The sequence below is a fragment of the Cajanus cajan genome, chromosome 5 (assembly GCF_000230855.2).
Source record: "Cajanus cajan strain Asha chromosome 5, NIPB_CcT2T_4, whole genome shotgun sequence".
Taxonomy (NCBI): Eukaryota; Viridiplantae; Streptophyta; class Magnoliopsida; order Fabales; family Fabaceae; genus Cajanus; species Cajanus cajan.
Genome location: NC_138521.1, coordinates 71,625,719 through 71,637,393, shown reverse-complemented (window position 1 = coordinate 71,637,393; position 11,675 = coordinate 71,625,719). Strand labels below are relative to the sequence as shown.

Below are 11,675 nucleotides of genomic sequence, written 5' to 3'. Positions count from 1 at the left end.
TCTTCCCTCAATTTCTGTAAAAAAATAATAATAAATTTTTTTTTATTGTAATATTGTATGTTTTCGAGTAAAAAAATTAACAATAAAGTTAATTTTATAAAATTATTATTTATTTATTAATTTTTCTTAATGTTTATCAAAAAAAACTTAAAATATATATAGAACATAACGAGTAAGATAACACATAAAGAAAATGTTTAACTAGTTTAATAAGTCTTTATTATTATTTTTTATTTATATAACTTTTTACTAGTGGTAATTTTTTCTGTTTTTCTTCAAATATTTTTTCATCAATTTTATTTAGTTTTTCTTTTTCTTCTAACGTAAGCTTATATATCTTTGACTATGATAGCATATTTTGTTTGTTTTAAAAATAATTAAAAAATGAAAAAATTACACACACACATATATATATATATATATATATATATATATATATATATAATTTCAAGGGACTATAAAATAAGAAATTAGTATAATTTTTAAAGAATGTCTCACAATTTAATATAGAAATGGATTACTTAAAAATATTTTAAATTTGAAATAATCACAACTTGCAAATTATACTAATTTCTTGAAAAATTGGCATTTGATTAAGAAGGTGAATATAAAATAAGTAAATAAATAAGGAACTAATAGGAAATTAAAAAAGAAAAATTTTGCACTGTTAAAACAACTTTTTATTTTTATTTGATAAATAGAGACATGTAATCTTCAAGAAGTTATTATCACTCTCAAGTGTAAAGGTAAGTAATTAATTCATCGTGTAATAAAAACATAATTAGGTGTAGTTGAGTGGATTTAAATTTGAATAAGATTTAGGTTTCACATACCTTGACGTTATTGTTGGATAAATAGAGCCTCCTTCGTACAGAAGACGTTCCTTTTCCTGTCTGACTCTCTTTTGACAAACCTTCCTTTTTCTTTTTAAAGTTTTTTGATTGTAGCATTCCACCACATTTTTGGCTGGATCCAATTAATTCAAGGGCTCGGTCCCCGCATGAATCCCGGAACGTTAATATTTCAAGAGTTAGATAATTTTCAGATTTTTCTTTTTTTTTTTGCGTTCCGTTTTTATATATAACAATAAAAGCATTAATTTTCTAAAGATAACAACAGGGTACTATTACCACCATGCAAATTAGTTTCCCAGGAAATTGTGAAAGCAGGTTTCTTGGAACTTAATAGCAAAGAAAAACAACAATAAAGGTGGTTGAAACTAGTAGTCTAAAGATAGATAACAGGATACTAGACTAGTGTTTATTATTGTACCTTCGAGTCATAAAAGGCCACCCACTAATCATAGTTTGATGAATATATGTTCTTTATCTTTTTGCCAACAAAAGTATGGGTGATAAACAGTAATTTAATGCTTGTTGGGGCTCTAAAAAAGCAGGGTTAAATAAGATTTTTATCCCTAAAAAGATTTATATAAATATTTATTAATGAATATTAGTCTCTGTGTTTAATTTCTTGTCCTTTTGATGCTCATTTTTAATTTTTCACGGAAACTAAAAATCTATTGTATTATCTTTAAAAATTATACTTGCATGATTTTTCATAGGTTAACACTAAAACTTTTATATAAATTAAGCTCTAAGTAAATATAAACGAGAGACTACAAATAGGCAATTTTTTTTATATAAAAATTAAAATCAGAAATTTAAAATTTTGTAGGAATGATAAACTTATTTGACCCCGAATAAAAAAGTACGAGAGAGTGGCAAATCCATGCATTGTCAAATGTCAATGGACAACAACGTTGGATGATAATTGACAAATACCTTGGGCCTTCTATGACAGTGGCTCACAACCACACCAAAGCTGAACATGACCTTAGTTAAAAAAGTATCCATCCACTATTATGAGATAAGGTTTAGTATTTAAAATAAAATAAATAAGAAAGATTCCGCACCTAGTTTGCTTAACCAGATGGGAATACTCAAACAAATGGGTGAGTTGTCAAGTCCTATAATGAAAAAGATAAAGATAAATTAGAAAAAGAAAAGGCAATGTAACAGGGAGAGTGATAGACAGGCTAGGCCATCTAACATGGTTAGTTACCCTTAGCCCTCTATATAGCTATCAATATGGTTTACTCCTTCTGTCCCTTTTAACTCCTCCATCAACCTTCTCAAATCTTCTGCATCCAACTTCACCTGAGTCCTTTGAGGTACTGTTCGTGTCTTTTAAGTTTTTCAGTTTCAAGTTTTCAATGCATACACTTGCCAAATATTTCTAGATTTGAAAGCTTCTTTAGTTTTATGAGATGTGTCTTGGATTTATATGATAATCATGTGCTCGATTGATGTTGTAATATATTTTTCAAGACAAGTAAAATTTCTTTCCTTGGTGTGCCTAAGATCAAATTGGCTACAAATTCACCCTAGATTTGTTCTGCTGCAATGATTTAGAATTTGTACAAACTTTAATTAGTAGTATTATTTTATACTCTAGACGTCAGGAAACATGGAAAGCGAAGCACCAAGTTGGGCTGATCAATGGGGTGCTGGTGGTATTGGTGCCATGGAAGATGATGACACAAGATCTCAAAAAGACACTGCCAAGAACAAGAATTCAGGTTCTAAGGGTGGTCTCAGCAAAGTCAAAGCAACTGCCTCAAATTGTGTCAAATGGATAAAAAGCCTGTGCAAGAAAAAGAGTACATCCAAGCAGTAAATGAGAGAATATACAGTGTGCACTTGTAATTCAGCACCATGGCAGATACCAGTTTTGTAACTTTTTTTCCCTTTTAATGAATTGGTGTTTCACTCAGTTATTAGTTAAGCTCAATTGAATGCCATTAGTTGATTCCCGAGAAAGGCTCTGTTTAAAGTTGGTGTTAGTGGGTCAGTAACTCACTATTTTGCCGGGAGAAAAAATCACTACACTGCATGATTCATTGCTTAAGAGACAAGGCATTCTTAAGTATAGTGGGTCATTATTTCGCTTAACAATCCATGATGACAGTAGATTAAAAATAATTCTCAAGTTCATGTTGGGAAAACATTTAAGGAGCTTATCATACTAAAATTTATTTTATTATTATAGGAACACGTTGCTGTGAAGTTGTTGTCTCTCTTCTGTCATAGGTCAGTTGTGTTGGAATTATGGAAAGATCAAGAGTTGTGGTGAATGTCTAAATCCGTGAAATTTAACATTTAATTACTTTTATTGCATGTTTAAAGTAACTTATTTTAAAATAAATAAGAAAATTCTAATCGAATTCATTTAAACAGAGTTCCACATAATTTTATTATTCCAAACCTCACTTAAAGACTACTCTAATTTAGTCTTCGGAAACGATCCAAGACGACAATTACAGAAGACAACAAAATATGGATAAAACCACATCAACATTTTTCGTAATTTCTGAGTGTCTAGTACATAGACAGCATTTTGAAGCGTCATAAATATTAAACCCGGATAGAACAACATTTGGTTAGGATATTGTTACAACCTTACTTCGAGGGAAGGAACCTCCAGAGAAAAAGAGAAAAAGAGAGAGGAAGAGATGATCAAATAGGAAGAAAAAGAATAATGCTTAATTCATTATCCCCTTCTCAAAGTTGACACAGTATGTATATATAGAAAATATATAACTGATTTCAATTTTCACTCCTTTACTACCCTTATTGTAATATCTAACCCTTTATTCACTTAAGCCTTAGGATTGGCTCATAACAGACATGAATTGAACAGAGGAACCAACTCAAAAGGATAGGATGTCAAATCACTAGGGCCACGGTTTTCAAGCAGCATAAATTAAAACTACCTTGTTCAATTGAGCAATGGCATGGACCACAATATGGTCTCAGGAAAGATCACAAATTCAGGACATAGACCTGAACAGGTTCACACTCTTTTGTAGCACAAAGCTTTTCAATAATGCAATAATTTTTTAACCATTGTGTGACAATCATGGAGTTGGGAGCCAAAACTCACTACCAATCTCTGCAAGTCACTGCATTACCCCTTTTTTTTTTTTTATTGTATCAGTTGCGATCCTTAATCACAAAAAATAAGCACCATAGAGTACTCGTTACCAAAACCAAAAGAATAAAACGAAAATAAGAATTACAAATTTCTGCCCGGGACTAAAAAGAAAAGAAGAATTAAACGGTGAGAGCATATAATCTAAATTTATATATTGAAATCCATAATTTAAAGACAGGGCACAACTGCACATGATCAAAGAGCAGGAATACTGCTCAAGTGATACGTAAACCATAAGCAATCAACAGGATAGGCATTGACTATCAACAGCAGAAAGTTTACATATTGCAGCATCTATTTACAGTGGATATAAATCATAGAGTTTGACCCTAGCGGAAGCCGAAAGTGTTCTCTCCACTGTATGTCATATAAAGAAAGCCATCATCGTCCTTATTTTCCTCATAAATAGAAGACATCAGGGCAGCTGTAACGAGAGATTCAATTCATCAGTACATCCAGAACTGCCAACATAATTTATAATTCTGCTAGAGCAGTGACTAATACTACTTACCAGTTGGAGGTAGAGTGTTGTTGATAAAAACGAAAATAGCCTTCTCCGCACCGACCTTAATCCTTTTACGAACAACATAAACAAACTGACCAACAGTCAAATCCGCTGGGACAAGGTACCTACAGCATCACAACAAGAGAAACAGAACCAAGTGAGAATCCACTAATGCACAGAATCATAAATTGATGCATTCTAGCCTAACTTACCTAATGATATATCAATCTTTGGCAAATATCTTATTAAGATGAAGTTGTGAAGTGGCTGCAAACTAGTTCATTAAATAATTTTCTACATACAGGTGATAAGCATTTAACTATTTACATTAAAAATTTGTTTTTTTATAAATACAACCAAAGGAAAATATTTCATTCATTTGGATCATAGAAAAAAGTAGCTGACTAGGCTACAAAAACAAGCTGCAAATTGATAGTCGTTCAGTAATTAAGAGGGCATATAGGGTATACGTAAGGCAGGATAATAAAAAGGAGTAACTAATTCTAAATGATTTTGAGATACTATAAATAGGTGGGCTCAACAAGGAGTTAGACGGTTATGAAACCAGTACAATTCTGTTAGCGCACCATGTACTTGGAATTCTTGGCTACCATAGCCTTCGCTCTGAATAACAGTTCTTGTGTCAATTTTGCCCAATTCCTTCATTCTTTCTCCTATACCAGTTGAGTAGTAGAAAGATCACATTACATAAGTGTATCCTGATGGTACGAGCTGCCATTATGTTGCCATATAGAGCAGCAGCCACTGAATGCGCCAATAACAGAATGTTTCATTCTTATGAATCTATACTTCCATGTAATATAATGCCAGTATGCCACAGCTAGGCTTTGGTGATTGGTTTCTCCCACCACACAAATTTTATCACTAAGTTACAAGGTTATAGTTAGTGACATGGATATTTGCTACCACCAGTAGTATTGATCAATACCAGCACTCTGTATGTTTATCAGTATCAACTCTGTAAGAATATTGGGAAAAGAAAAGAAAAATTAGAAGTAGCTAATGTTTGGAAGCTATTAAAAAATGAAAGAAAGTATGGTGTTTAAGAAAGCTAGGTCGAGGTGGCTGAAAGAGGAGACCTCTAATTCAAGGTACTATCATGCTTGTTTAAATAGAAGAAGGATAGACTAGGTGGATCTGCTTAAGAAGGAGGTAAAAGATAACTCAAGTTTCCAAAACTGTTTTTTTTTTTTTTTTTGGGGTTCTGTAAGGTGAAGGAAAAAGAGTGAGGGAGGGTTGGGTATAAAAAATTTAAAGGCTTTTAATGTTTCTTTATTAGGTAAATCAAATGGAAAGGGAGAATAAAAAAAAGGAATACTGTGGCATGGAGTTTTATCATCCAAACCTCGCAATCAGAGACCTTTTTAATTTCCCCCAACTGAGATTATCTATTGTTTCAGTCAAAAGATTGAACCAATGGATGGTTGATTCCTATGTTGCACTTCAAAGGGTATTTCTACCCTGGTGATCTATCCCACAAGGCCTTCCCCATTGAAGGCTGGCAGTTCCACTTCCTTAATTTCCACATGATACTCTTTCTAACCTATGAAATTCGAATTTGATCCATGATTAGAAGAACTCCCTTCCTTATAATTGGAATTCTCATTTTCCTCCACTGTTCTTTCCTAAACAGACTCTACATCTTAGAGAGCAGCCTCTCTCCACGCATTTTGTTAGGTACTAAACATAGAAATGGGAAACAAAAGAAAGATTTTAATTTAATAATTAATGGAAAGAAGAGAAAATGGGAGAGAGAGATCTCCTCAAAGGGCTTCCTCTTCACCAAGGATTTCTCCATTCATGAAGAGCAAAAACTCAATCTACAATTGATAACTGAATAAAACGAATCCTTTCCCCTTAATTTCCCCTATTTATATCTAATTAATTCCTGTACCTAACTAATTGACTACTCCAACTGTACCCTTGAAACAAAATCTTCACAAAAAGCATAACTTCAAGCAAAAAAGAAAAGAAAAACAATTATATCCTTGAGACAGCAAAACTATACTCAAATAGAATAGTGTATGTGGCATATGATAAAATCACTAACTTCTTTTTATCGATGTCTGGGATGTCACTTCTTTCAGCTTTCTCAACAATCACCTGCACACAATGACTGCATTTCAATAAAAGTGCCTCAAGAAACTACAAACAACCAAACAATCTATATAAAAAAATCTTACAGGTATTCTATCAGGATACTTGTCTCTAATGCGAGCAGACTCAGCCTGTCTTCTTTCTGACAAGGGGAGGACCAAGAAGTTCAATTCAAGAGTTCAAAAGGAAAAATATGCCACAAAGTATGCCTTAGATATCAAGTGAAAATACAATTGCCGTAAAAGGGTGAAAAAAATTGTCGGAGAGAAAAATACATATGAGCCATTTTGTTTAAACTTCTCTTTTTCCTAAAAAGAAGCACTTCTTTTGATAAAAAAAAGGTATTCGTCGAAAATTTAGAGATGTTTGGGTAAACTCTTCTTAAAAATTAGAAGCAGAAAAAAGCAGCAACTAAAGAGATGAAGGTTTAAAAAAGTGTTTTTTATAATTGTAATCAAACACAAATAAGCTGACGCTTATATAAGAATCTCTTAAACACAAATCAATTGTTTTAAAATTACTTTTTTTAAGCCTAAACAAACTGGAATAACCACCGTTCAGTATTCTATTCGAACAGAGAATAAGCCAAAGATCCTTTTCAGTTGTCCTAGACTAAATAATCCCAATCAATTCGATTTCGATTTAGATGATTTATCCTATACCATAGTTTTTTATTTTCTACATAATCCAAAAGCCATCAATTTTGAATTCGACGAATCAAAAGGTTTCAATTATACTAATTAAACACAATTCTACTAAGCACAAAGCTGTGTTGTGGCAAGTGGCAAGGGAGCGAACCATGGGAACCGAAATAGCACAGTAATAATATTAAAAAGAAAAAATGAAGAAAAATACCTAAGGGATGTTCAAGCTTGAAGGAGCTTTTGGCCATGGTCTCTGAAAAATTGAAACAGCGAAACATTAGAAATCTGAGTTAGGAAAGGAAACATCGGAAGAGAAAGGATTGACATACCAAAGGGCGAAGGGCGAAGAGGATGAATGATTGAGAGTTGGGAGAATCGAGATTGAGAGAAGAATGGGAATTGGCCTCTTTCCACCTTTATTTTGTTTTTTTATTCCTAATGTCACCTTCCTTTCCCCTTACTCATTCCTTCCCCCCCTTTTTTTTTTTTTTTAATTAATAAATTCCATATCTTATAGCATATTAATAACAAAATTTAAAAAGTTGATCACCTATACCTACATAATGACTAATTAATGCTCAAATAAAATTTTCTACTGTATTATAAAATTACTACTTTATTATTAAATGTTTATTTTATTTTATGAGTAAATAAATTATGTGTATGTCCATCACAAATCATTATATGCACTCTTTTCCGCTTTTAATGTGAAGCCCCTTTCTTTTTCCCCTTCCCGTTATTTTCTCCCCTACCCTTACACACTCTCAACTCTCACTCTCATCTCTCTTGACTCACCCACTCTTTTTGCTTGGATCCTTCTTCTTGGCTGATTCACTTTCTTGGGCTCAAGGTGGTAGTGCGGAGTAGCTGTGGTTTCATAGCTGAGTTTCGGAACCTTCTTTTCCCCTCCTTCGGTTGTTCAAATTCTTCTTCAACCCTCTCCTCCATATCTCATTCCCGGAAGCTCGAATTTCGTCACCGAGGTAAGGTAAGCTAGTCCTTTGTTTTGTGTGGCTGAAAACGAGTTCTAAGAACTCTTCGGTGGTTTAATGGTTGCTAAATTTGAGCTGAGAACTGCAGAAATTGATGTTTTCGGGTTTTCGGGTTTTCGGGGTCTTTGAGGAAATTTTGAGAAATGCTTGTTATATGGTTGCATGTTGAAAATGAAGCGTTTTTACTGATCTTGGATGAAAATGAGAACTTTTGGCTGGATTGCATGCTAGTTTTCTGTTAAGTTTTGCAGGTTTTGGGCAATTTTCGAACTTGGGGAGAGTTACTGATGAGTTCGCGCTGGGCGCTGTTCTTCGCGCCGGACGCGCGACCACCAGGAGACTCTGTTTAGGCAAGCCCGCCGGGCGCAAAGCTGTGTGCGTCGGGCGAGCTTGCAAATGGGAGTCTCTGGTTGGCCCGCATCGGGCGTGACTTGGGCTGCGCCAGGCGCGATATCAATGGTGACATGTTTTGGGTACTCTGGTGCCACGCTAGGCGCGCGTTTGGACTCGCTGGGCGCGGAGGCTCCTTGGGAGTCTCTGCCAAGAGGGCGCTGGGCGCAATGCGAATTGCGCCGGGCGCGAGACCTTAGTAGGTCTCTGCCTTCCCCACGCTAGGCGCGGGTTAGGCCTCGCTGAGCGCATGAGACTCCTTAGAGTCTCTGCCTGGCAGGCGCTGGACGCAACTTGGAATTGCGCCAGGCGCGTGACAGCCTTGGACTCTCGGGTTGAGTCTCGCCGGGCGCGAGTACTCTGGCGCTGGGCGCGATGGCCCCTGGTGCTCTCGGGTTGAGCTGCGTTGGGCGTGACCTCGAGTGCGCCGGGCACGAAAGGAAATATTGAGATATATGATGTTGGCTGTTGAATCGTGCTGAGATTGTTAGTCAATGATGTTGTATGCGGAACTAAGTTATATTTGATGAACATGTTGTGATGACTAGGTGATAGTACTGAGAAAATGATGTGAGGCTGTAATAGGGATATATTGTTGAGCTGGAATTGATGAATTAAAATGAAAAACTTTATAGTATAGTGGAACTATATAGAGTGTTGGGCTGAATCGTGAAAATAAGTATGTTGAATTGTTGTGCTGTGCTATGTTGTGCTGTGTTGTGCTGTGTGGTGCTATTAGGGATGACAAATATACCCGTACCTGCGGGTAATACCCGAACCCGTCCCGACTTTGACGGGAAATACCTGGTTTGACCGGGTACGGGTACGGGTACGGGTAAAACCCGATATATTAAATCAGGTACGGGTACGGGTATGGGTATGTACTTACCCACCCCGTACCCGTCCCCGTTCTTATTTTTAATTTAATATTCACTTTCAATTTAATTATATTAAAAAATTTTAATATTTTTTTATGTATGATTATTTATTATAATATAAGATAAATAAATAACCTAATTATAATTATAATATAATAAAAAAATAATTTAAAAATATCATTTTTTTTTACAAAAAATAAAAAATAAAAAAATTGACGGGTACGGGTACGACGGGTACGGGTATACCCGATACCCGACGGGGACGGGGATGGGGATGAAAATCTATACCCGACGGGTATGGGGACGGGGATGGGGATGAGTTTAACTTGCGGGGACGGGGACGGGTATCATGAAACCCGTACCCGCCCCGCCCCGTTGCCATCCCTAGGTGCTATGCTGAGTGGTGTGATATTATAGCCGCTAAGTCGGTGCTGTATTTAGCCACATATGTGGTGCTGTGATAGCCGCTAAGTCGGTGATGTTGTTGCCGCTTTGCGGTGCTGTTAAAGCCACTTGAGCGGTGCTGTTATTGCTGCTGAGCAGTGCTGATATTGCCGCATTGCGGTGCTGATATTGTTACGTGTTGTGAGTGGTATAAGCTGTACATGTGTGCTGATAGCTGTAGCTGTTGTTTATCCTATTGATATATATTTGTATGTTGAGTTTTAATTACACTAGCTTACCCTTTGTTGTTTCCATGATGTTTGGACTGCAATGATCATACTATGTATGGGAGCAGAGCAGGGATAGGTGGGAGTCTTGTGGTGAGTCTCCAGCAGATCGGTGGAGCTAATCTCTTTTATGATTCTTTTTGTTGTTGAGCTACTTGGGACAGTAGTATATGATTGTATTCCTTTTTGGTACACTTTAACTCTGTTTCAGATTGGATCATGTATATGTATATTCTAGACTCTATATGTATAGAGTTGTTCTTTTCTGTGCGGTGTTTCTAGTGTGCTGTGCCGTGTGTAGTGACTAGCCGGGTCTTTACATTTAATATAAGAGACGATTTAGAAATGAACAAAGATCATTTTTATAAAACATTAATTTTAGTTTTATTTTTATATTTATAAAAAAAAATTATGGGTAGGTGCGCTTTTTTAGTTTAATAATACTTTCCTTATCCATAATTTTTTTCATGTTTTATTTATTTTTTACATATTTCTTAAAAATATTTAATAGTAATCATATTTTTAACCAGAGTAATTATTAAATAAGAATAACAATAGTTAAGCATGGGATATATGTGAAAAAAGTTTACTACCCTTTCTCTTTATTTTTATAATAATAATAATAATAATAATAAAAGGAGAAGTACGAATTTTCTAGTCCAAATGCACTCTCCTTTTCGAAATTTTATTTTATTTAATCATGATTAATTTTATAAACTAATATAATTAAATTAGGATAATTTCTAAATAATTACAATAATAAATATAATAAAAATAAATAGTCATTATTTTATTTATTTATTATTTATCTATAAATTTCTCTCAAATTCTTCTTCTCTTCTAATTCAAATAATTGTAACTCTTCTTAGATATGTTTGTTAGCTTGGACAATATAAGAAAACTAATAATCTAAGTAAAATTAATTAAATTATTATTATTTTGGCTCAAATCAAATACAAACCAAATTAATAATGCTTTACAAATATATTTAATCTCACACTAACATTAATTATTTTATAATATTATATATTATTATTTTATAATATTAACATTTTATAGTTTTATTATTTTATTAGTTACACAATACACTTAGTTACTTATCAATTACTATATCTAGATCTAGTGTTCTAACATTGACTAAATACCAAACAAATTTTAATAATTAGTTTCACTTAATATATTATTTGCAAGTTAATATTTATGTTGAAAAAAGAATGCACGAAAATTACTTACATAGTAAATGTAATTTAAATAATTTAGTTATGTTCGAGAGATACCTAAATTTGAAATGTTGGACAATGTTACATTTTGCGAACTATTTTTTTCACTTTACTCTTTTATTTATGTTAGAATATTATTTACACTCTTTTAATAATAGTTGATATTTAAATTTTGAGAAAAAATAATGTATTTTATATGTTTTTTAAAAATAAATATATATCTTTTTTCCTTCAAGAAAATCAATTAATCCAAACTAAATC

The 11,675-nt window shown here is 33.8% G+C and overlaps 2 protein-coding genes across 3 annotated transcripts; one reads left to right on the top strand and one right to left on the bottom strand.

The window, feature by feature from the left end:
- The first annotated feature begins 1,992 nt into the window (after positions 1-1,992).
- Positions 1,993-2,775, top strand: LOC109809405 (ankyrin repeat protein). The gene is made up of 2 exons (XM_020372711.3): positions 1,993-2,173; positions 2,458-2,775. The coding sequence occupies exon 2, from the start codon at positions 2,470-2,472 to the stop codon at positions 2,677-2,679; it is 210 nt and encodes a 69-aa protein (XP_020228300.1). The 5' UTR covers positions 1,993-2,173; positions 2,458-2,469; the 3' UTR covers positions 2,680-2,775.
- Positions 2,776-4,123: 1,348 nt separating this feature from the next.
- On the bottom strand, positions 4,124-7,747 carry LOC109809451 (autophagy-related protein 8C). Of its 2 annotated transcripts, XM_020372775.3 has the most exons (6): positions 7,593-7,747; positions 7,475-7,516; positions 6,706-6,761; positions 6,573-6,625; positions 4,508-4,626; positions 4,124-4,420 (listed from the first exon to the last, which is right to left on the bottom strand). In XM_020372775.3, the coding sequence occupies exons 2-6, from the start codon at positions 7,509-7,511 to the stop codon at positions 4,326-4,328; spliced, it is 360 nt and encodes a 119-aa protein (XP_020228364.1). In that variant the 5' UTR covers positions 7,512-7,516; positions 7,593-7,747; the 3' UTR covers positions 4,124-4,325. The 2 variants fall into 2 exon arrangements, with proteins under 2 accessions (XP_020228364.1, XP_020228363.1); XM_020372774.2 differs by lacking the exon at positions 7,593-7,747 and having other exon boundaries at positions 7,475-7,541.
- Positions 7,748-11,675: the final 3,928 nt, after the last annotated feature.

Excerpts from the sequence above, each read along its gene's own strand:
- LOC109809405 (XM_020372711.3), top strand. The coding sequence starts at position 2,470 with ATGGAAAGCGAAGCACCAAGTTGGGCTGATCAATGGGGTGCTGGTGGT.
- LOC109809451 (XM_020372774.2), bottom strand. The coding sequence starts at position 7,541 with ATGTTTCGCTGTTTCAATTTTTCAGAGACCATGGCCAAAAGCTCCTTC. Across the intron at positions 6,762-7,474 it reads CAAGCTTGAACATCCCTTAG|AAAGAAGACAGGCTGAGTCT; the intron begins GTATTTTTCTTC and ends TCCCCTTGTCAG. Across the intron at positions 4,627-6,572 it reads CCAGACATCGATAAAAAGAA|GTACCTTGTCCCAGCGGATT; the intron begins GTTAGTGATTTT and ends GTGATGCTGTAG.